This window comes from Physeter macrocephalus, chromosome 14, assembly GCF_002837175.3.
Source record: "Physeter macrocephalus isolate SW-GA chromosome 14, ASM283717v5, whole genome shotgun sequence".
In the NCBI taxonomy this organism is placed as follows: Eukaryota; Metazoa; Chordata; class Mammalia; order Artiodactyla; family Physeteridae; genus Physeter; species Physeter macrocephalus.
In genome coordinates this window covers 657,235-680,898 of record NC_041227.1, presented here as the reverse complement: position 1 = coordinate 680,898, position 23,664 = coordinate 657,235, and the positions used below count along the sequence as shown (strand labels likewise).

The 23,664-nt window shown below is 66.5% G+C and overlaps 2 protein-coding genes across 2 annotated transcripts in view; one reads left to right on the top strand and one right to left on the bottom strand.

Moving 5' to 3' along the window:
• COL20A1 (collagen type XX alpha 1 chain) overlaps positions 1–5,347 on the top strand; it is a 29,940-nt gene extending 24,593 nt beyond the window's left edge. Inside the window, 4 exon segments of the mRNA XM_055090662.1 lie at positions 41–175; positions 880–1,044; positions 2,009–2,174; positions 5,173–5,347. Of these exon segments, the coding sequence (XP_054946637.1) occupies positions 41–175; positions 880–1,044; positions 2,009–2,174; positions 5,173–5,347 (641 nt within the window).
• A 1,637-nt stretch (positions 5,348–6,984) lies between these two features.
• CHRNA4 (cholinergic receptor nicotinic alpha 4 subunit) lies at positions 6,985–14,839 on the bottom strand. The gene is made up of 4 exons (XM_055090288.1): positions 14,803–14,839; positions 14,505–14,614; positions 9,806–11,153; positions 6,985–7,110 (listed from the first exon to the last, which is right to left on the bottom strand). The coding sequence occupies exons 1-4, from the start codon at positions 14,830–14,832 to the stop codon at positions 6,985–6,987; spliced, it is 1,614 nt and encodes a 537-aa protein (XP_054946263.1). The 5' UTR covers positions 14,833–14,839.
• Between the last annotated feature and the right edge of the window lie 8,825 nt (positions 14,840–23,664).

Genomic DNA, 23,664 nt, shown 5'->3' with positions numbered 1-23,664 from the left:
CTGGCCCTGCCCTGGCCCCTCTGACCGTCCTCCCCCGCAGCGCACGTGCTGAAGCTCCACGAGAGCACCCGGCCCCCCCCGGCCCATCTTGGAGGCCCCCGGGGCCTTCGGCACGCGCAGCGAGGCCCGGCTCCCTGGAGGGGGGGGCACGGTGGCCCCCGCCCTGAGGACAGAGGTACTGGCCCCCGTGGCGAAGGGTCTCCCCCAGTCCTGGGGCTGGTGGCTCTGTGTGGCCCTCCTCCCCCAGGTGACGGGTGGGGAGACAGGCCCCCTGAACCCACCCAGAACTGGGGCTGCCTGGCTGCCTGGGGCCCTCGAAACAGCCCCTTCCCCGACCTCCCAGCAAGCCTGGGCTTAGGGCTCCCTCCCCACCCTCTGGTCCCCTCCCTCCCGTCCCCGATCCGTCCCCCTCTCCTGGGCTGTCGCAGCGGGAGGCTCGGTCCAGTGACCTTGTTGTAATGAGTCCGTCCGTCTGACTGGGACTGCGGCGCTGTTCACGGCTCAGATGCTGAGATGGAAGGAGAAGTTGATGAGGGGAGACGGAGCTCGTGGCCCCGATTGGGACGAAGGAGATGGGTGGGGGTGGGATATGGCGGCTGCGCCGGGGGCGGGGGCGGGGGCGGGATCCCCCGACGGCACGCACCGCAGCCCCCCAGACGTTGCCTTTGCCGTGAGTGCCCCCTCATTGGTACCTACCGTCCAAAGCTGGCAGGCGCTGTCACGATGCCCACCCCAGCCCCTCCCCGTCCCCACCGCACACTGAACCCCGGCCTCTGAGACAATGATCAGTGCCTGTTGGAGGTCAGGGACCCCCGACCCTAAGCTTTCAGCCTCAACCTGAAGGCTGGACCCGCTGCCCCCAGGACCCACCTTCCCCAGGTCAGCATAGGACCCTCAAGAAAGGAAAGCACTGCCACCTGCACCCCTTGGGCCGGCACACCCCTCCTTCCCCTTGGCTGAGCCTGGAGCCCTCAGTCCGACAGGCAGCCCTGGGCCGCATGGGGGAGCGGTGGGGGGGTGCCAGCAGCGGGGAAGGTCGTGCAGGTGCCAGAGAAGCAACTGGGGTGGGCGCGGTGGGGCGTGGGGGGGCCTCGGGGGGCCAGCAGGACTGAGGGGGGTGCGGGAGACCGAGGCTGGCCCAGTGGGAACCCAGGGAGGCCCTGATGGGGGTCAGCGGCACAGTGGACACCTGGCCAGGCTGGCTGGCCGGGGCCGGGGCCAGGGCCCAGGGCCCAGGGGCAGCACGCTGGGGGGCGGGTCTGTGCAGACGGCTCACGGTCCAGCCAGGGCCCGGGGGCCGGGTCCATGCAGCCGCGCAGGCCGGGCGTTGCTTCCTGACGGGTGTCAGCTGTCCACCGCCTCCCCCAGACCCGCCCACCCTTTCCTCCTGCCAGGACGGTCCCCCTGCTGCCCCAAGTGAGCCCAAACGTCCCCCCGCCGGATCCCGGACAGCGAGTGCAGCCGGAGAAGAGGGTCTGGAGGTGGAAGGAGAGGAGGCAGAGGCCGGGCCTGGGGCCCTTTCCCCCGTGCCCTTCCTGTTCAGATAGACCACGCGTACTTGTCAAGGGAGGTGCTGCTCGTTGGTGGAGCCCCGCGTCCGCCCCGTCTGGCGGAGTCCCAGATTCCCCACCCCCGTCTCTCGGAGAGGAGCCGCCATCCATCCTCGGCCTCAAGGACCCCCCACCATGGTCTCCCTGTTACCCTGGGGCTCGCCCCCCCTTCCTGTGAGGCCACCGCAGCCCCCAGGCCCCGGCGCCCCGGTGCCCCCGGCCGGCCCCTCCAGAGCTCAGGCCCCGCTCGGGGTCTCAGCCTCGGCTGCACTTTGAGTCCGCAGGGCGGGGGTGGGCTTGGAGAACGCTGGCGTGGCTGCCCCGGGCCCAGCCAGGGGCTGCCCGCCTCCCTAGTAGCGGCCCCTCCTCCGGAGCCGTAAAGCCTGGCTGAGGCCCCACGCGCTCAGGCCTCATGGGACCCCAGCCTGCTGGCCCCTTGCCTCGTCACTGCCCCGCAGGCCTCCCCCTCCCTCCGACCAGCCTGGACGCCACGGTCTGTGCAGCGACCGCTCCCCCCGGCTCCCCGTCCACCTGGGAAGCTCGCCAGGCAGCCGTGGGCCCTGGGCCCAAGCAGTTCCCTGAACACCAGGAAGAACTGGGGGCGGGGCCGGTGAAGGCTCTGAGGTGACGCTGGGGCAGAGACAGGACAGAGTGGGAGGAGGACACCGTGGAACATTCCGGGCAGGGGCGCCGCCCGTGAGCAGCCTGGGGCCGGGCCTGGCTGGGCCTGACCCAGAAATGGCAGGAGGACAGAGCAAGCTGAGCACAGGCTGGGGCGGGGGGGTCAGCCCGCGGGCCGGGAGCGGGGCAGGGGCTGCGGGGAGGGGTCAGCCCGCGGACCGGGAGCGGGGCAGCGGCTGCGGGGAGGGGTTTGGGTTTTGTCCTCAGAGCGACCGGAAGCCCCGGGGTTCTGAGCAGGGGCTGCCGTGACCTGGCGTCTGTGTGAACGACCCGTAGATGAGAGCGCAGGTGGCCAGGTGGGGGTGGACGCCCACTGGCATGGAGGCGGCTGGACTGGGGAGGCGATGGCTCGGAAGGGGTGGGCGGGCTCCAGGGGCCCTAGAGCAGCCAGGTGGTGGGGGGAGGGGCCGGGTGGGTTGGCGAGAGTGGGGTTCACGGGGGCAGAGGATGGGTGCCGCCATCTCAGAGCGGCAGTGAAACAGACTGGGCTCGTCCCGGGACTGAGTCCCTCGCGTCTCCAAGGCCGGGCGGGGAGGGCCGGGGGCAGCAGCAGGAGGGGGTGGACGCTGCCAGAGACCACCTGTCAGGATGCGGCCGGCAAGGGGCAGAGGAGAAGGCTCCAGAGCCGAGGAACACCTGCTCAGGAGGCAGGTGACGCCCCCGCAGGAAGGGCGAGATGGGCAGGAGTGGGCACCGGCCCCTGCCAACCACCCTGTCCAGTAGCATCGCCTCTGGCCCTTTACGGTTTGAGCTGCCTCGAGGGCTGACATGAAGCCCTCACAGGACAGTAAACGTCCCTCCCAAATCGGCCCCACCACCCCCGTGCACGCGGACGCGCGCACACACACACACACGCATGCGTGCATCTCCCCCCGTGGGCACACGTGCTCCCGCACGTTCACACGCGCAGCGCTGCTCCCGGGTTTGGGAGCTGAGTTAACGGGAAACGCGACGTGAGCCGCACGACCGCCGAGCAGCTCTCGGGAGTTAAAGGAGAATGCGGGTCCCTTCCCGTCCAGTAATTTAAAATTACAGTATCTTCAAAAAGGGAAGGCCGGGTAGTAATAACGTGGAGCTGAAATGAACAGGTGCGAGGAAACATGGTGTGGAAAACAAAAAGAAATAAAGTCGGTGAGGCAGGCTCAGTAATTACGGGTCCAACTTCAGACAGGCCATGGGATCCGAGAGAGAGAAGCCACCCGGGGGCTCGGGGGAGGATAAAAATGGAAAAAGCATTGCCTCCTCATGAGGGGCTCCAAGAAGAAACAGGAAGTCAATGGAGGGGGCAGAATGTTGAAATAAGTACTTTTTAAAGATTTGATAATTAGACAAGGATTTAAAATCCCAGATGGAAAGTCTGAGCGGGCGAAGTGGGACCGACTCTTAAAACATACCCTTAGATTCACCGATGCAAAAAAAACAAAGACGGTGGGGAAATTCTTTAAACGCTTTTCTACAAAAAGACAAGAGTCGCTCTATGTCAAAAGGTGGGGGGAAACGACCTCAGAGTGTTGAAGGGGAAAGGCTCGAATTTTATGCCCAGCAGAATTACTACTGAAACGAACGGGGTGAAAATACATTCTGAGGCCCACAAAGTCTGAGAAGGCAGGTCACACGTCACAGGGGATCCTCTTCGAAATCCAGTTGGTGGAGTTTTCTGCAGAAAGGGAAAGTAACCAGCACTTAGGCCCGACACACGGAAAATCCCAGGTAAGTAAAAACCCGAGTGACGTTCGCCGTTCACGGAATCGTCAAGCCCTCCCCAGACCATCACGTCGGTGGCAACCTAGACTAGATTCCAGGCTGTTCCAGAATCCCTGAGGGCAGCCGAGGTGCTTGCTTTCTTTGGAGGTGGGAGGCATGATGGAGACAGTTTTCATATCAACTTGTTAAGCTCTTGAAAAATACCAACACTCTAACTTAGGAGCAGCCACCAGGAGGGAAAGCACCGAACATACAACCTTCAAGATTAGCCAACTAGATCAAGTTTTCTTGTATGTAGGGGGATAGAACACATGCAAACAGAAAAATAAGAGAGACGGCCTTACCATATCCCAATGTAGCAGAAATTACAACAAATAGCAGGGAGTTTAACTTCTCAAAAGATTGCATTAAAAGACAAGATACAGCTTTCTACTTCTAGCCGTGATGGAGTAACCCATACTGGACCAAAAACCATTAAAAAGCACGGAAAATATATGAGGAAACTGGTTTTAGGCATTTTAATGTAGAAGGGTCAGTGTTTCGACAAATGGTGCTGAAACAACCCTCCCCCGGGTGTGTGAGTCCCCCCCGAGGTGTCCAAACATCACAAGACACAGAAAATGAAACAGAGTCAACACTAAGAGAAAGAAGGAGGACACCCAGCGGCTTGAGTCAGAATGACCGGACAGAGGCCAGCGCAGGTGACGGAGACACAGACTTGCTTTAGTTTATTCGGACAGAAGAACACGACTCAGCAACTAACGACAAGACTCTTTATGGATGGAGACACAGCCGTGGTGGGTGTTGACGGCACCACACCTGGTGGAAGAACAGGAAAGAAAGGCTGAGAACGGGGGGTTCCGCTCACACCAAGGTCAGGGGCAGGCAGAGACCACTTCCGGTGAGGAAATTGGAGCCATCGCTGCCACCGGGGCACAGGCTGGAGGCGGCTCTGGGGGATGGGGGCCTTGGGGTCAAATCTAGTAAAACTCACTGATCTGAAGGCTTAAGACCAGGCATTTTGTCATAGGTAAATTTCATGTCAGTCAAAACAAAACAAAAACCCTGGAGGCAAATACCCCAAAATAGTGGTCATGGCGAATTTGGTGGGAATGTGGGTGATCTATTCTGTGTGCGGATTTTCTGACTTGCGTTTGGGTCTCAAAAAACAGAAAAAGCGGAAACCAGGAAGGGGAAGCATCCCCATCCCTGGGGCTCCTGCTCTCTCCCGACCCAGAAAAGAGCATCTGCAGCTGGGCACCCCCCAGGGCTCCCCACAGCTGCCCCATATCTGGCGCTGGATCCGCTTACGTAGGAGGATTGAGGCGCTGACATCTGAGATCTGCGTCCTGGCTGCGTCCTCGGGGGCCTGGCCCTTTCCCCCTCCGCCGCCAGGTCCTGGGTCCTGGTGAACGCCCACCTGGGCTCTCCCCCAGCATCCTGGGATTGGTGCCCCAATGGCCCCAGGAGGCAGGTGCCCATCCGACATGGGCAGATGGGGGCCTGGATGTCCAGGGGGCCGTCCCGAGCTTCACAGGCAGCGGGGTGGGGGTGCTGCAGGCTCCAGCCTCCTCCGACCTGGCGTTGCCCTCCAGCAGCACCTCTACAGCAGCATCTCTGAACTTCACTAAATTATTCACTCCATCCTCCCCAGTACCTTGTGCGGGACCCAGGCACAGCCTGGGGAGGGGGGAGACCCAGGGCTCCAAGGGGGCCGGCTCCAACCTGCCAGCCACACCCCCGATGCATGGGGTCTGGGGAGGTGGGAGCTTGACCATAAAGGGGGAGCGATTCTTTCGGCCTGGGGGGCCCCCCACCCAGGTGCCACTCCTGGGGGAGGGGCCACATTGTCCAGGACCGGCCTTGGCACCTGGAGCCTGAAGGTTTGGAAGAATCAGAAGATGGGGGCAGCGTTCACCCGCCCCGACACCACCCCCAGGGCCAGTGTTTTCCCAGGGTCTCCAGGGACACTGTTGGTGCCGCCCAGTGCTTAGCCTTGGGGTGGGGGGACACTGGGCCCCCAGGACCATTGCCTGTGCACCTCCCCCCACCACCTCCGGCAGGGCAGCCCCCGCATGGTGTGAGGTAGGGCTCCTGGGCTGGGGGGAGGCCTGTGGAGGGTCCCCTCCACTCCCTTGATGTTTCTCAGGGGCTCCACCCCCCGGGGACCACACTCCAGAAGGTCTCCAAGTCGGCCAGATGAGCTGTCCTCGGGTCCCCGCAGGTCACCATGGCTACTGTGTCAGGGAAGTCCTACCTGTGTCTATGCCCCAGAGGTGTCCCCGGGCTGTGAGCAGAGGGGAACCCACGGGAGGTGTCGGGGAGCCCGGACCTGGGTCCTGAACGTGGCTCCGGGTCCCTCACAAAGTACCAGGGCCCACGGGGGTCTGGGGGCATCACAGGCCCCTGCAAAGTGCTGGCCCGAGACCCCCGGCACCCCTGGAAGGCAGACATCTGGACTCCCTGGGGCTGAGGACCCCTCACCCGAGGGGGACCTGCCACTGGATTCTCCTCCAAGCAGGACCACGTCTCGTCACTCCATCCCCAAGGCCCCTCAGGCGCAAAATCTGGGTTTTCGTTAATTTACCCAGAACAGACCAAAATAAAATCCCTGCTTGGACCCTCCCCTGGCAAATGAGGTTCAAATGTTTGCTGACTCGCCTCTGGGCTCAGAGAGAGCAGGTCTGAGGACCCACGGGTGCCCCAGGCCCGGGTGGGAGAGGCAGCCAGGCCCGGCTCCGTGCCTGGGCCTCGGGGATCCCACAGGGAGGAGGGGCTTTGGGGGCTGAGAGGGGCTGAGCGTGGCCAAGGGGCGTGGCCCTGGGACAGTCGGGGCTGCCGGGACATTTTCCGAGAGCGGTCAGATGTGCGTCCTGGCGGGAGGCCATCACGTCACCGCGCTCCGGATACGCCGCCCTGCAGACAGCCAGGCGTTTACCAGCCTCCCGGGCAGGTCCCCAGGAGGCAGCCTCCAAGGCCGTCTCGCGGCAGACAGATGATGGGGGTCAATCTGGAGAGTGGCGTGGCCGCCTCGAGTGCGGGGAGTCCCCTAGATCATGCCGGCCAGCCAGGGCGGCAGGAAGAGGCCCACCGTCCCCAGCAGGCAGACGAGGACGAACACCCAGAGGAAGATGCGGTCGATGACCAGGGCCACGTACTTCCAGTCCTCCTTCGCCTGCGGACAGACACACGTGGTCACTCCCGGCCGCACCCTCGGGCCTCACTGCCGCGCCAACCCTCTAGAGGCTCTGTTCCTACCCTCGCCACCAAGGTCACCAAGGTCACAGGCACACCTGTACTGGAGTGAGGGGTGGAAAGGGGCCACAGAGCAACGGCTTGTCCAGCGAAGTCTGGGCTCAGAAGCAGGGTCAATGCCCTCTACGGGGGGTGGACAGCAGAGCCACCGCAGGGGACAGGGTCCAGCATGGTGGCCCCACCTGACTTCACCTGCCTGAGCTCCAGGAAGGTAGTGACGCCTCTGGAGGAATGCCAGGGTCCGCACCGTGTCACAGCATAACGTGCTCTGGGTTTGCTAAAGCTGGCGGCGCCGTGGGGACCAGCCGGTACACCCCCGTTTGCAGGCGGGCGAGTGAGGCCCAGAGAAGGGGCGCCCACAGCCCCTTGGCTGTGCAGGGCAAGAGCCAGCAGCAGCCTGAGTAACGGGGCCTGGCCTCCAACAAAAAGCCCAGGGCAGGCTCCACGGTGGACGGCGTCCCAAGAGTGACAGCTGAGTCCCCGCTGCCCTCCACTCCCGCCCCCTGCCCCGGGGCAGCACTCACGGCCGGCTGCCCCTGTGGCTCGAGCCCCTCCTGGGTCAGTGGGTCTCTCAGCTCTGTCTCTAAAGCCGCTTGAGGGTGAGGGTCACATGTGAAGGTGGGCACAGCCCTGTGCTGCGAGCAGGCTCTGAGCCGGGCAGCTGCCAGGGCAGAGGGCTCCGTGGAAGGGCAAGGGGGGGCCCCCGGGCTCCAAGTGGGAAACACGCCGAGTGCATCACTTGCGGTTGCTCCCTTGGACCCGACGAGGAAGGTGGCTGCACCATCCCGTCTGCAGGTGGGACCCTGAGGCCCAGGGCGGCGCAGGATGGGCCACGGTTACACGTCCACGCTGGGCGAGCCGGTCCCGGCCTCCACCTGGTGTGACCCCAGGGCAAAGGCTCAGGGAGGCCACAGGCGGGTCCTGGGTGGGCAGTGTCAGCCCTTGAGTGACCAGAAAGGATGCGGCCCCCGGGCTCCGGCCAGCCAGACACCAGTGGGTCTGACAGGCCTGGGCAAGGACAGGCTCATCACACCCCCGTTTGGGGGCCGTCGAGAGAAAGAAGACTTTTCACTGCTGTTTTGTGCTCTGATTTTTAAAGTAATCAGAGGCGTCCTGATAGTTTTAAGCCAAAGCTGAAAGAGCCGTGTTTATCCTCAAGAAACCAGAGCAAATGGTGTCACTATAAGCGAGGGAGCGCCAGGACCCTCTGTTCCAGGAAGCAGCCCCGCGGCACGCGGCCTCCGCACTGCCTTTCAAACCGCCCCTCCTCCCAGGATGAAACGCTCGCAGACAAAGCTGCCCCAGCCCCGATCCCAGGCTGGTTCCTGTGAAGTCGCTTTGCTCCCCAGAGCCCGGGGACAACACCCGGAACCAGAACCAGGTCGCCACAGCCAGGCCCGCGATGCTGGTGGAGGGGTCTGGGGACGAGGGGCCGGCCCTGCGCTGAGGACCGCTGGGCCTCCGAGATCCCGGTGACACTTCAAAGGCGTCAGTCTCTGCTCGGCAGGCCCTCAGGCCCACGCCAGAGCCAGAGCTCCTCTTGTCTCAAGAGCTGGCTGCAAGATGGAACCTTCCAGAAACCCCCAGGTGGCCTCACAGCCCCTTGGGATTCAGGGCGATGACCGGGAGACCGGCTCACTGCTGGAGGTGGGGCTCAGCCACGGGACAGACGCATGTCCGGGAAACGATCACGGGCCATTCCCAAGGAAGCAGAGGGACCAGGGGGTTCCTGGAGGGAACGGCGGTGTCACACCCACCCCCAGGTCCAGGGAGGGGACAGCAGTGTCACGCCCGCACCCAGGGTCCGTGTCACGGGCAAGAAGAAGCTAATGCGGGGCAAGGTCAACGCGGCATAACCGATGGCCAGGTTGAGCAGCCGGTAATGACCAGGCCGACTGACCAGTGCCCTCCCCCGCCCGCCTGTCTCTGCCCATGCCCTGAACTGGGGCTTGGCCGCCAGCCTGGACCCACCCTCACAGGCGCCCTCGACGTGGCCAGTGGAGCCTGAGCCTCGGGGAGCAGCCCCACGGCCGCCCCCCGCCCCCCGCACTCCACGGGTCCCCGAGTCTCAGCTGTGTCTGAGCACCCGTCCTGCCCACCCAGAGCCCGGGCGCCCTCTCCCCAGCTGGGCACAGGGGCGCCGGCCAGAGAGGCAGGGCTGTGTCCCAGGCCTGAATTCTCCTCTCCCCCCGCCAGGCCGCTGACGCCACTCCGCCCCCTCCTGTCTCCTCTCAGCCCCTCTCACCCCAACCCCAGGGCCCAGACACCCCCCAGTCCTTCCCCGGGAGCCTTGGCGGGTGGGGGGCGCTCGAGGTCGGGGGAGGCGCTCACCAGGTACAGGTGGTGCTGGCAGCCCCGGCGCCGGCTGCGGGCTCCCCGCGCCCTGAAGCGCAAAGGGGGTGCCCGAGATCCACTCCACCCTCCGCCAGCCACTCAGTCACCGCAGGGACCCCGCTGGTCTCGGAGGCTTGAGCCAGAGGGAGCAGACGGCGGGGGGCCTCCGAGCGGAGCGGCCGGCTCTGGGACCTGGTTTCTGGGTCTTTCACCGGCCACGCCCTCCTTCAGAGCGGACAGGGCAGCGGGGCCCGTCCGGCACGGCCGCGGCGGGGACTTACCGAGAAGTCTGCGTCTTCCGCCTTCAGGTGGTCTGCGATGTACTGGACTCCCTCAACGGCCCGCGCCAGGGCTGGCGACAGGGGCAGGGGCGGCGCTCCGGTGCCAGGGGCCTTGAGCGCGGCGTCCGGTGCCTCCGCCTCCTCGCCGCACGTGCACTTGCAGGGGGAGGCCTGGCCTGGGGGCGGAGGCTCGGCCGAGGGGGCCGTGGTCCGCGAGGCAGGGGAGCCGTCCGCCGGGCGGTCGGCTGGGGCGGCGGCCTCTTCTCGGGGCACGCAGTACTGGATGCTCTGGGAGCGGCACCTCACGCCGCCCTCCGCCGCCTCGCTGGGGCCGGACACGTGCTGGACGCTCAGGGACCGGGCCTTGGTGAGCCCTGGGGCCCGGGTGCCGGTGGGTGGGCGGCAGGGCCCGGGCGGGGGGCAGGGGCCGGCCCGCTCGGCCTCTGGGGGCTGCAGGGCAGAGGCCCGGTGAGAGGGCGACGTGCAGGCCGGCTGGTCCGGGCCGCAGGATGGGGTCGGGGACGGGGCGGGGGCGGGGCCCCCACTCCTGAGCTCGGGCTCCCCCCGGGGCTCCGGCCAGAAGCGCGGGGCTCCGGCCGCCTTGTGCACGGGCTCGACGAGCCGCCGGCAGCTGTCCTTGACCACGGACGGCCGCTTCATGAAGAGCAGGCGCGGCACGACGTCCAGGAAGACGCGGCGGACCCAGGCGGGCACGGTGCGCGTGCGCGGGGAGCGGTGGTGCACGTTGAGCGCGAAGACGGTGATGGCGATGGAGAGCGCGACGAAGGTCATGGTGAGGAGCAGGTACTCGCCGATGAGCGGGATGACCAGCGAGGTGGACGGCACGATCTCGGTGATGAGCAGCAGGAAGACGGTGAGCGCCAGCAGCACGGAGACGCAGAGCGTGACCTTCTCGCCGCACTCGGCGGGCAGGTAGAAGACCAGCACCGTGAGGCAGGAGATGAGCAGGCAGGGCGCGAGGAGGTTGACCGTGTAGAAGAGCGGCAGCCGCCGGATGACGAAGGCGTACGTGATGTCCGGGTACACCTCCGCGCAGCACTCGTACTTGCGCGTGTTGTAGGTGCCCACGGCGTCCACGATGACCCACTCGCCGCTCTCCCAGAAGTCCAGCTGGTCCACGCGGCTGTGCATGCTCACCAGGTCGATCTTGGCCTTGTCGTAGGTCCAGGACCCGAACTTCATGGTGCAGTTCTGCTGGTCGAAGGGGAAGAAGGTGACGTCGATGCTGCAGGAGCTCTTGTAGATGGCCGGGGGTGTCCACTGCACTCGCCCGTCGTGAAAGAGGTGGGCCTTGGTCAGGTGGGTGATGGCAAAGTCCCCGTCGGCGCTGGGTGGGAGACAGAGGGGGTGGGTGAGGTGCCCAGCACCCGTGGCCCGGAAGCTCTCTCCCCCCCGCCCGCTGTACGTGCCCCCACTTGGCAGTGGCCTCGCCCAGGACGGGGCAGCCCTGGGCTCGTCGCTCGCCTGCCCGCCTCGCTGTCACCCCTACCCTGGGGGCGACGCCCTGTGGAGACCGTCTCAGCGGCCCGCACCGCGCCTGACGCCCAAGCTTGACGGTGGTGATGACCGTGCTTATTTGGGGGCCGGAAGGGCCGTCCACGCCACATCGGGGGCCCCAGGCACACAGGTGGCCCCTGGGTAGCACGCAGAGCACCTCGTCCCCTGCGGTCACCCCAGAGCTGGGCAGAAGTCGGACCTGTCCGGCCACCTTCTCCTGCTCCAGACCGGTGTTTTCTCCCCCTTGACCCCCCCCAAACTTAGAGGCAGGACCCGCCTTCCTGCACGGGGGAGGACTCCAAGGCCCCACAAGGCAAAGACCAGTCTGGGCCCACCCCGAGCAGGACGTGGACCCCGGCGTCACATCCCAGGCCCTCAGCCCTCCTGCCTCTCCCTCGGCCTTGGGGTGCCCTGTCCACAGACCGGGGCGGGCGACAGAGCGACGGGCTGCTGTCCCAGCCCTTCTCCCCGCGGGCAGAGTGCCCAGCCTGCAGCCCTGGCCCTGGGCCTCCCAGACAGTGACGTCCACCTCAGTTTTCTCCACCAAAGACACCCATGGTGGGATGGGGGGCACGCTGGCACCACGAGAGGTGGGGCAGCCGGCCGTGGGGACACAGGGACACCTGCTCACGGCCCCCCGGGAGCCCTTCTTGCCCCCAGAGTCAGCCCCTCTCTCCTCTGCAGCTGGAAGCATCCGGTCCCCAGCCTGGGTCCTGAGTGGGTGCCACCTGGGCCTCGGGGGCCCCTCTGTCGGCCTGTTTCCCCACAAGGCCCGAGCCGCCCGCGCCCACCGAGCGTGGCGCCCACGGGCCCGAGCCGCCCGCGCCCACCGAGCGTGGCGCCCACGGGCCCGAGCCGCCCGCGCCCACCGAGCGTGGCGCCCACTGGCAGGTTGAGGCGGCAGCCGTTCCCCCAGCCCCTCCAGCAGCCCTGCCGCTTCGGCTCTGAAACGCTGATGGGAGACCTCGCCTCCTCCCCCCGGGACACCCCCCAGACAGCTGGCCCCAGGACTGAGGGGCACCGGCCGCTAGTCACCAAGCCCGTGTCTTCACGCTCGTATGCTGAGGGCGCATCGGCCCCGGCCAGGTCCTCAGAGGGCCTAGGGCTGTGCACGTGGGACCCGGCGCCTAGCGCAGCCCCAGGAAGGAGCAGCTTTCCCCAGGGCACGCCGTCACTACCTGTCACTGCCGCACGAAGTCCCGCCCCTCCTCCCACAGCTGGTTCCTGTGCCCGGGGGACAAAACACCACCCAACAGGGCTGTGCCCCCAGCAAGCCCAGGGCCGTGGACAGCGGGACCGCATGACGGCGCACACGGGAGAGGAGGGGCCCCACCCGGCTGTCCCGTTCCCGTTCCTGCTCCAGGCCGCAGGCGCCCATCCACGTGAGACCCTCTGCCCGACAGGCCCACGCAGGGAAGCTCCTGGTGGGTGGCATGGCCTCGCGTGCACGCCCTCCAACCTTGGGGGGGTGCCCCAGAGCTATCAGAAGAGCAACCCCCCAACCCTTCCCCTCGCCCAGCAGCCTGTGCTGACTGCTCGGCCTCACTCAAGTGCACACGGCGCTGGCCGTCAGCTACCCGCTGCCCCTGGAAACAGGCCTCCTCAGTGGCCGTCCGGGCAGCATCAGCCACCAGCTCTGGGGTCCGTCCTCCCCCATGCCCAGCCCCATCCAGAAAGGGCCTCGGTGCCCATCTCCATTCCCAAGAGAAGCTGGAGGTCCATCCCGCTACCTCCCATGGGTCTTGGTAAGGAGGCCAGAAAAAGAAGGGGCTTGGGTGGCGGCCCCACTCTCCTGGGCTGCCGTCCCAGGGGCTGTATGGCTCCCAGAGCAGTCCTGACGATGCTGCCCTGGGTGCCGGGGTTCTGACCTTGGTACCTATGCTCTGGATCAAAGAGCCACTCAGGCGTATTCCGCGCTAGGTCCCAGCGGGGCAGCGGGCTGCGGGAGCTGAGCGTGGACTCCGGGGGGCCCGGGCGGCTGGAGAGCTCCAGGGCGCAGGATCAGACCGGGCAGCTTGCAGAGGGAGAGCGGAGAGCCTGCCCCGCCTCCCATTCACCGAGCGGCCCCCCCTTAATGCAGCCCCGAAAACCATCTCCTGCCCGTGTGCCGCTCTCACCCGCTGCCATTACTGGAATCAATTAAGCTGGAAGAGGAGCCCAATCGTCCTTAATCAAATAGCAGCATTTTGTAGGTCAGGCCCAACCCTGGGGGCGCAGGAGGGCTTTTGTGCAGAAGCACCGGGGTCTTGGTGGGAGGGCAGGGGGCTGTGGGCAGATGGCAGTGGGACCAGAGGGGACCGAGCGCTTCCATTTGCTGTAGCTGTGAGCGCTGCAGAACTGCCGCCACCCAGGCCCGGGTCTGGATCTGCCAGCGTGGATCCAGCTCAGGGGGAGCTGGCCTGGCAACGACACAGCAGGGACACGGGGACGCGGGAGGGCACCAGGATGCCCCGAGGTCAGGGACACCTGGAAGATCCCGGGAAAGGACAAGATGAAGAACGCCAGCCCTCTGGAGCCCACTGTCCGCCACAGCCGTGCCCGTAACGCCCAGGCACCCCAGCACAGAAACATCCTCCAAGAGATCAGATTTCAGAGCCAGGGATGCGGGGCCCAGACAGAGGCTTTGTTTGCTTGAGTGTGATTAGTGGGTTTGGGGAGACCGCAAGCACAGATGGAGGGGCAGGAGGAGGGCGGGGCTGGAGGCAGCGCCAGCCGGCCGTTCTGGGGCTTCCTCCCCTACACCTCCCGACCTTTGTTCCCGGACGCGGTCAGCTGCGTGTGCAGGGCCCGCTTTCCCCGGACAGGGACTCACCCTGGAAAGGACTCCAGCCCGAGGGAGAGCAGCTGCAGGGCCTGCAGTCATCCCGGGAGGAGCTCAGACCCCTTCCCGGCCCGTGAGTGACCAAGGCCCCTGCCGCGGCCTGGGCAGGGACGGAGCCCCCAGGCACCACTGCTGCCCCCCAGGACCCCGTCTCCTTGCCACTTTGCCCGCTGATGGGCCTGCCCCCCCCGCCCCAGGCCTCAACACCCTCCTTCACTCACTCTTCCTCCTTGCAAGCCTGCCCTCAGCCCAGACCAGCCGCCTGCCTCCTGCTCACACCGGCCTTGGAAGAGCTGCCTGGCCGGAGCACGGCTGGACCCGGGCACCTGCCACCCTGCCGGCTGAGAACCCCGGGCTCACTTGTTGTACAGGACGATGTCCGGCCGCCAGATGAGCTCAGAGGGGATGCGGATGGAGGTCACGTTCTCGTAGTCGGCGGGGTCCCAGCACAGCTTATAGTCACGCCACTCCTGGGGGAAGCGGGGGGAGGGGGCGGTGAGGGGGAGGGGCGGGGCGGTGAGGGGAGGGGCGGGGGCGGTGAGGGGGAGGGGCGGGGGCAGGGAGGGGTGGTGAGGGGGAGGGGCGGGGCGGTGAGGGGGAGGGGCGGGGTCGGTGAGGGGCGGGGGGTGGGTGGGCAGTGGGGCTCCCTCCCTCTCACCTGCTTCACCCAGACATTCGTTGTCATCATCTGGTTCTTCTCATCCTAGTATAGTCACGCCACTCCTGGGGGAAGGGGGGGGAGGGGGCGGTGAGGGGGAGGGGCGGGGCGGTGAGGGGAGGGGCGGGGGCGGTGAGGGGGAGGGGCGGGGGCAGGGAGGGGTGGTGAGGGGGAGGGGCGGGGCGGTGAGGGGGAGGGGCGGGGTCGGTGAGGGGCGGGGGGTGGGTGGGCAGTGGGGCTCCCTCCCTCTCACCTGCTTCACCCAGACATTCGTTGTCATCATCTGGTTCTTCTCATCCTAGGGCACAAACGAGAAGAAGGCAGGTTGTGATGCTCTCGGGTTCAGGACACGTCTCTCTGGCCGAGTCTCCTTGCCCGAAAGGATGGGCCAGGGCTGAACGTGGGGAGTGGGGGACCTCAGGAGGGAGTGAGCGCCTTGTCCCTGGAGGCAACCAAGCCCAGGATGGCAGGCCCAGAGGGGACTCAGGCCCAGAAGGAAAGTGAGGACAACGCTCAGCTGACTTCACTGGTGCCCCCCTCCAGCTACCGAAGGGTCTGAGGGAAAGGGAGATGGCGCCCCTTCCCGGGCAGCCGTGCTGGCCCTGCCCACCTGCACTGCTCCATCCTGGCTGGCGGGGCAGCTGCCCTGCGGATGGGCTCCAGGTGAGCTGGCACCTGCCCCTCCTGCTGCACCAGAGGAACACACTCACGGGCCAAACTGCCCCCCAGGGCCTGAGCCTCAGGATCTGAAGGTGAGGGGCTAACACAGGTAAGGTGGGAGCAGGAGACCCGGCAGGCTCCTCTCCAGGTCAATGAGTGGGCACCTGTCCAGGTGAGAAGGGCTGGACCACACACGCTGTGAGCTTCCTTCCGGCCTCTGCACCTCCCCCGACTTCACAGCCCTCCCGGGTTCACGGACGGGCAGTCAGGTCCAGCAGAGGCTGGAGGCCTCTGGAGAAGACCGCCAGGCTCCATGCAGGGACGTAGGGGTCCTCACACCCCACTCTGAACCAACCTCCAGGGACCACGGCCACACCCAGCCCACTCAGAGGACAGCTGGGCTTGAGGGCTGGCTCCTTGCCCAAAGTTTGGGGCAGGGCACTCAGCAGCTGATGGGGGTTCCCCTCAGAGAGCAGGGAGCCCATGGGGACCAGAGAGGCAGGGGCTCTTTCCCTGGAGGAAGAGGGACTGGACATAGGACACAGGGTGTGGGGAGCAGTGCCTGAACCAGCCTCCTCCCACTTTCTGATGGCCCAAGCTTTGCCCCCACTTTCTGATGGCCCAAGCTTTGCCCCCATCTGTCCCAGACCAGGGACACGTAGGCCATTGGGATGACTGCTGAGGCCAAAGAAACCAAGGGTAGTCAAGCAAGCAAAGCGCCCAGGGCCGGGGGTGGGGGCTGGTGTCCCTGGGAGCCTCCCCTCCTGCTTCCCCCAGGGGAAAAGCCCCCATCAGCCAGGTCACGGGAGGGGACCACATCTCCTGCAGCCCAGGCACTGCCCTTGGGCCTGCTCTCTCTCAGGGCCACCTGGGACAGGCTGCCAGAGGACGCTGAGGATAAGTGTGACTTGAGTGGGGCCCGGACACCACGTCCAACGACCTCGACCTTGGCAGTGCAGTCCTGCGGTGCGGCCCCCATCACCGCGTCCCTGCCCTTCCCCGCTGGGGACAGCCTGCCGGGCTCTGCCCCATCCCCCGCCCCCAGGCTCAGAACAAGCTTCCAGGTGGCGGGGCCTGGCCTCCTCCCCTTCGTGCCAGCCGCCCCCCAACGCAGCTGTCCCCCCAGGTGCCCTCTGTACATTCCGGCGCCTGCAACGTCAGCCCGGGGCCCAGAAGCGCCCAGGAATTCCCTAGCCTCCTCTGCAGGCGTGAACTCACACACACAAGCACTCTGCACCAGGGCACAGACCTGCAGCAAACACCCGAGCCCCACAAACAGTGGGGCAGGGAGGCGGCCCCTTCCACAAACGGCCAGCACCCGGGATGGGCAAGGACGTCTTGTCAGCACACACACGTGTGCAGCAGTGCCCTTGGCCAGCGTGGCTGCAGACAGCAGAGCCTGGGAGCAGCTCCTGTCCTGCCGGGTGCTGCCACGGGGCCTCGGGTGGGTCCCTCGCTGGTGTCTCGGAGCTGGTGCGCTACAGGCTGTCTCTCCTGTGCAAACCGGGGAGAAGCGGTGATGCGGGGCGGACGCTGCGATGTGGCGGGGGGTGGATGAGGCAGCCCCAGGAGCTCAGGTAGGGGGCCAGGCCGCGGTGCAGCCGACCCAGAACGTGAAGCCACAGCCACCACTGGGAACAGCATTTGCAAATGCAGTGGGTCGGGACCCCTGCCATCCTGAGTTGCCTCCTGGCTGCGCCCCAGCCAGGAGTACTTTACAGGAAGCACGTAAGGCCTGGTTCCAGGAGGCCTGAGGGCACAGGCCAGGACAGGGGGACCGACCCGGTCTCTCTACTGATGGGGTCCATGCACGGCCCTTTCTGTCCATGTGAATGTGGCTACCGCCCCTCCCACCTCCCAGAGCCCCTTGGATGTTGCCGGCTCAGCCCCAGATGGCGCTGTCACACTCACCCCATTTCACAGGTGAGAAAACCGGGGCCCTGAGGGTCACCCAACACACCTGGCATGAGCCAGGAACCAGGGCCTCCAGACTCCAAAACTGGTGGCTCCCCCCCTCACGGAGCCCACTTGGGGTTGGGGTCCCGGCAGGGGCGTGGGGTGGGCATTTGGAGAGATCTACAGCCTCCTGCAGCTGCACAAGTTCCAGCTCCCTCTGTGGAACCAGAGCTGGCTGGAGACCCCAGCCCAAACCCAGCCGGCCTTGGACCTCCTCGTGGCCAGCAAACCAGGCTCCCATAGGCCCCCTCCCTGCCAGGCCAGAGCCCACCCTCCAAGGCCCTTGGGACCCTGCCCCAGGCTGTGCAGCTACCACCCAGTCAGACCCACAGGACGGGCTCCCACCCCAAATAAACGCCCCGGCCCCTCCAGAGCCGTGGCTACTCGGAGGCTGGACCCCCGGCCTCCTCCCAGCAGCTGCCTTGGTCCCCAACCAGGAAGGGAAACACATCCGAACCAGGTGGAGGTCAGGGTGCTGCCAGGGTGCCGCACGGCCTCACCCCACCCCACGCAGCAGCACGACTTACACAAAAGCCCTAAACTCTGCCACTGGCCCCACAGAGGTACTTCCTGCTCTCTGCCTCTGAAGATGACAGCCCGGACCCCCTGCTGCAAATCTGGCCCTTTGAGCTTTTCTACATGGAAAGGGAGGAAAGGGCAGGGCTTGGGGGTGTCGCACAGAACCTGCCTTGCCTCCTGGCTTGCTTAGGCGTGTGTGCTGGGCTAAGGCGGGGCTGGGGCACAGTCCATGTGCAGCTCTGATGCAGCCCTCCCAGCTCATCCAGCCCCCCTGCTCCCGCCAGCCCCGGGGCCACTTCCAGGCCAGCCCCTCCCAGACACGGGTGCTCCCTTCAGGTCACTGCCCCCCAGCCCCTCACCTACCACGTCAATGAGCTGTGCGATAGACAGGCCAAAGTGGACAAGAACTACATCCGAGATGTTGGCCACGGGCCGGGACCACTTGTTGTAGCCAGAGAAGAGTTTCCTCAGCAGCCGTTCCTCCGCGTGGGCCCGGGTCTCCACGTGGCTGCTCACTGCGGGGACCAGCAGGTGCGCGGCTCAGGGGCAGGGGATGGTGGCCGTCCAGGATGCCCCCTTGGGCCTCCTGCCAGGCCGTGCTCAGCACCTGGGCTCCCTTCCAGCTTCTCACAGCACGGCCCTCCTACCTCAGGACCTTTGCACGTGCTGCCCTACTTCCAGCCGCAGTTTCTCCCCTGCCCCCTGGGTCCGTAAGGGGGTCTGTAACTTCCTCAGGGAAGCTTTCCTAATATGGTGCCCCTCACCATGAAAGTAGATAACTGGTATGATAAGTGCTGATTTGGAAGCGTCCCCGTCAGGCCGTGACTGTGGGAGGGAGGGACTGTGTCTCTAGCTACTAGCAGGGTCCTGAGAACCTTGCCTCAAAGTACAAGGTGGGGGTTACCACAGGACAGGAGGGGGCAGAGGGCAGCAGACCCAGGAAGGGAGATGGAGAAAGGAGAGTGAGGGTCCAGCCACCCAGAGCCTGTTTCCTTTGGCTGCGGCATCCGCGAGCAATCACCCAAGAAAAAAACGTGCTTTGACGTGTAAGGGGTACTTTAAGTGCAAACCCCGGCAATGAACCTGGCACCCTGTGTTCTCGGATGGACACACAGCCTGCCCTCGATGACCAGGTCTGGAGTGAGCCTGGGGAGGGGACCCCTCATTCAGCCCTGCCCATCGGCCAATCTGTGGTCTGAGGGCTTCCCTGCCACTCCTGGGCGACTTCGCTGGGACCACTGCACGGGGGGGGGGGGGGCGGGGGTTTGAGGAGGGGGACAGGAGACCCCTGCTGCTCTGCTCCTCTCAGCTCGGTCCTGCTCACCTGTGAGTCAAGGATGGACAACAGGAGGGCATTCACAAGTACCCCTGGGATCAGTCCTAGACCCCCAGGACCCTTCACTCCCAGGGGCCGGCGGGGCCCCGGGGGGGGGGGGGGGGGGGGGGGGGGGGGTTTGAGGAGGGGGACAGGAGACCCCTGCTGCTCTGCTCCTCTCAGCTCGGTCCTGCTCACCTGTGAGTCAAGGATGGACAACAGGAGGGCATTCACAAGTACCCCTGGGATCAGTCCTAGACCCCCAGGACCCTTCACTCCCAACCCAGAGCCCCAGCCTGGTCCCTCTGACAGTAAGGTGTAGCCTACTCCTCACTGGGGAGGCCAGAGAATTACCCTCCACTCACCCCTGAAAGAGCAAGGTGGCTTCCCAGGGAATGGGGAGCAGGGGGGCTAGAACTTCCCCTGTCCCAGTGGGCCTGGGGGAGCAGAAGAGGTTTGGGTGGGGCCCTGCCGAGGGCAGAGGCCACCCCTCTGATTCCCCAAACCCCGGTGCAGCGGGGAGGTGGGCAGGCACCGTGCAGCGCGCAAGGAAATTTGCCACAATGGATAAATGGGGGTGGGGGAGGGGGGAGATGGACCGCGCCGCTCTCCATCCAAGTTGGAGCTTCTGGGTCCAGCTCTTGAAACAGCATTCCCCCTCACCCACCCCCAAACCCTGCCTGGCTCAGCCCTCGTCGCAGGACAGCCTTTTGCGTCTGGAGGGTGGGTGGGGGTGGCCTCCGCGGCTGCCCCGTTGCGCGCACCCGCGGCTTGGGACCGCAGCCAGGAGCCTCCCTTCCTCTGGCTCGGGAGGTCCGAGGCCGCCCTGATCCGGGCGAAAGGGGGTCTTTCCAGCGCCCCGAAACTTACCAGGCAAGAGGCCGGCCCCCAGCAGCAGCAGCAGCGGCGGCAGCACCGGCGGCGGCGGCGCCCCCGGGCCCCCGAGCTCCATGGCGCACCGAGCGGGCTCTAGATGCGGGCGGCTCCCGGCCCCGCCGCGCCCCTGCTCCGAGCTCCGCGCGAGCCCAACTTCATGCCCCCCGCGCCGCGCGGGCAGCTCCGTCCGCCGGGCCTGGTTCGGCCGCTTCTCCCGCGGGGCGCGGCGGCGGCTACCGCGCCGGGAGCGCGGGGCTGTGGGCTCAGCGGCGCGGCCCCGCCCGGACCTGCCCGCCTCCAGCCGGCGAGGAGGAGGGGGAGGGGGGAGAGGAGGAGGGACCGGGAAGGAGGGCGAGCATCGGAGGGGAGGAGGAGGGGGAACGGCCCGCGCGCCGAGCGGGGGCGCGGAGGCTGCGCTCTGCCCGCGCAGGGCCAAAGTTTCCTTCGGCCTCCGGGGGCTGGGGGCGTGCCCGAGCCACGAGCGGGGGCCCGGTAGTCGCTGCGTGCGTCTGGGGACTCCCTGCGCGGTCGGGTTCGCGGGCCACGAGACCCTGACCCCCTCCCCGTCCCCAGCCCAGCGCCTGCAACGCCTGCCTGGAGGGAGGCCGCGCACCCAGGGTCTCCGGGCGCCAGGAGGGGCGCCCCGCACGGCTCTGGTGAACTTCATCACCCCCGCCCCGCTCTGCAGTTCGGAAATCACACGTCTTCCCCAACCAGGCGTTCAGGACAGAGTCCACCCCCACCGGCCTGTCCCTGGCGGACCGGGAAGCGTCCAGGGGGGCCTCGGCCCCGCGGCCCGCCCTTCGGGGGCGGAGAGGACCCTGACGCCCCCGCCCCGGGCGAAACCTCCTCTTGCTGCCGCCAGGTCTGGCCTGGGCCGGGGTCCGCCGCCCCCCGCTCTGCGCGGCCTGCGAGTGGGTGGCCTGCGCCGGCGTGAGGGCAGCCCCCGTCCCACGCGCGGGGGGCGGCGGGCGAGGGGCGGCCGCGGGGCGCCTCGGGCCCAGGGGCCGGGAGAACAGACCCTCGGCGCCCCCGGACTAGTCTTGAACAACGTCGGCCGCAGCCGAGATGCCCGGGCCGCGCGCTGGACGAGCCGGCAGGGGCTCCGCCCTCAGGTGGGTCGAGGAGGCCGCCGGCGGAGCAGCAGGTGCTCGGAGGAGGCGCCGGGAGGGGCCGCTTTGTGCGGCGGAACCACAGTCTGCGGCGCACACGCTCGTCGCCGCTCCGCAGGAACGCGAGCCCCGCAGCCATCCCTGTTCGCCGTGCGCCGGGGGCTCTGCGCGGGCGGTGCGGGGAGAACCCAGCCCCCAGGCCGGGGCTTCGGGTCCCGGGACGGAGGCACAGAAGGAGGGGCTGGAGCTGCCCCCGCGCTCCTCCGGAGTCGGCGCCCCGCCCTTGAGGGGGCCGAATGCGGGTCGCGAGCCCCTCGTCCCCGCCCCTCACAGGCGATACTCGGCAAGTCACAGGCTTGGTCGCAAGGCAGCAGCTTCCATGGGCGAAGGCCCCTGGCCCTCCGCATTCCCCCACTCCCGCCCCCTCCCAGCTGGCCTCCCCTGTCTCCGCCCTTTCTCCTCATCTCCCTCCCCCTCCCCCACCTCTCCTGCCCTCCCCCATCGCCTCTGCCCCTCCCCCAGCTCTCGCGCACTCTGGCCCCAGGTTTAGCTCATCACACCTCACACAATTGCTCTGAGGCCTCCAGGGCTCCCCTCTCGGGAGCTGTCTGTCTACTCTGGCTGGTGCCTATAAATAGAGCTTTCCAAAAGCTTGGCGCTGGGCTGTGGCCAGTCTCAACAGTGACGGTCGCCCTCGCCCTGTCCATGGGCTTCCTAGATGCTGGCCCAAGCCATTGAGGCACGGCTCCCACAGCATCCCTATGAGGCAGGCTCTTTGGTTACCTGTGTGTCCCAGGGAGGAAATGCACAGACAGAGGCGTTACCCCGTGTGCCAAGGTGATGCAGTCGCTACCGGGGTTCCAGGTAGGCCCTCCAGCTTCAGGGTCTGCACCCTGGCCTCCCCGGCCTCAGGCATAGCATGTCCCAGGGCTGGCCTGTGCTCCTACAGACTGGAGCTCCCCAGGGTCTGCTCTGCCCTCTGGGCGACCTCCTGGGCTGCCGGCCCCTGCGCGCAGCCCGCCCCGGACCAGCCCACAGACTCGCTGGGAGCCTGCTCTGGTTTGCGGCCTATTTCTGCCGGCAAGCCCCCTCTTACCCTTTCCTCCCTCTCAGCCCCCACCCCCAGTGCAAACCCTGGGTTCCTCTCACACCCTTAGGCCCCTTCCCCGAGCCAGCTCTGCACCAGGAACCAGAAGGTTCTCTAAGGTGAAGAGTTGCGCTGAGCCGGGAGCTGGGGAGCAGGCCCGGCCGATGGCTGGCTGCGTGCAGGGCGGTGAGGAGGGCAAACCCCGGCCCCCGCCTCTCCTGGACCACGGCCCACACGCAGCCGAGCCCTCGGCCACACGAGGTTCAGACCTGCGAGGCCCCCCTCACAGAGAAGGGACGGTGGGCGTGGGGGATGAGCCCTGGTGACTCCCGGCTGCGTTCTTTGTCTGTCCCTGCTCTGTGCTGTCCCAGGCAGAAGGTGCCTTGCTCTACGACCTTCTCTTGGTGGTAGAGGCCAACCGCGCTCCAGGTGCCTCTGAGGTCTCCTCTAACCATCTCAGCACCTCTGGGAAGCAGGGGTTCCCTCATTTGGCAGCCTAGGAAGGTGAGGTGTGGACGGGCTTTGTCTGGCTGAAAAGGCGAGATTGTCTTGTCCCATCCCCCTGTGGCACTCCCCACGCCTTTCCTTCGGGATGGGGATGCTTCCTCAAGCCTCTGCCTTTAGGCTCATCGCCCGGGACTTGGGAAAGCTGGGTGCTCCTGAGAATGTTAGGCTGAAGTCAGAGGAGAGACGGTGATCTGGCCCAATCTGTGAAGGCTTCCTGGAGGAAGGGGCACCCAGGAATGCAGCCCTGGGGACTGTGGACATCCCCTCATAGCCATGCCCTGGGAAACACCTGGGAGTTTGCTTGAGTTCCAGACTCTGGCACCCCTCCCTCAGAGGGTACTCAGCCTGGGCCGAGGCCCCCATCTCCGTCTGCTGACAACCATCTCCAGGCAACCCTGAGGCAGGAGGCCTCGGACTTTAAGAGCTGATTTGGCCCAAGGACTTGGGCAGAAGATCTGGCCAGGCCCCCACCCAGCCTGGCCTCCTGGCCTGGGCCGGGTGCTGGCATCGCCCGGCGGCTGAGGCTGAGCAGGGAGAGAGGCCTGGGCTCTCGGCAGGAGGCTGCAGCTGCTCACAGCCAGGCCAGATCTGCATCCCTTCCCCGCACCCGGGCCAGCGCACGCCGTTGACAAGGTGCCTCTTAATGGCCATGCCCACGGGTGAGCCCAGCCAGAGAGCCCAGCAGGCCCAGCCCTCCTGGCGCTCGAGGCCAGACTGGGGTTAGCACGGTGCTTGGGGCCCCGGTGGACCCAGAGGGGCGCCGCATGCACACGTTCACACACGTCTGTCCAACCTTGTTTGGCTTTCCCCACAGATTTGCTAATGCAGCA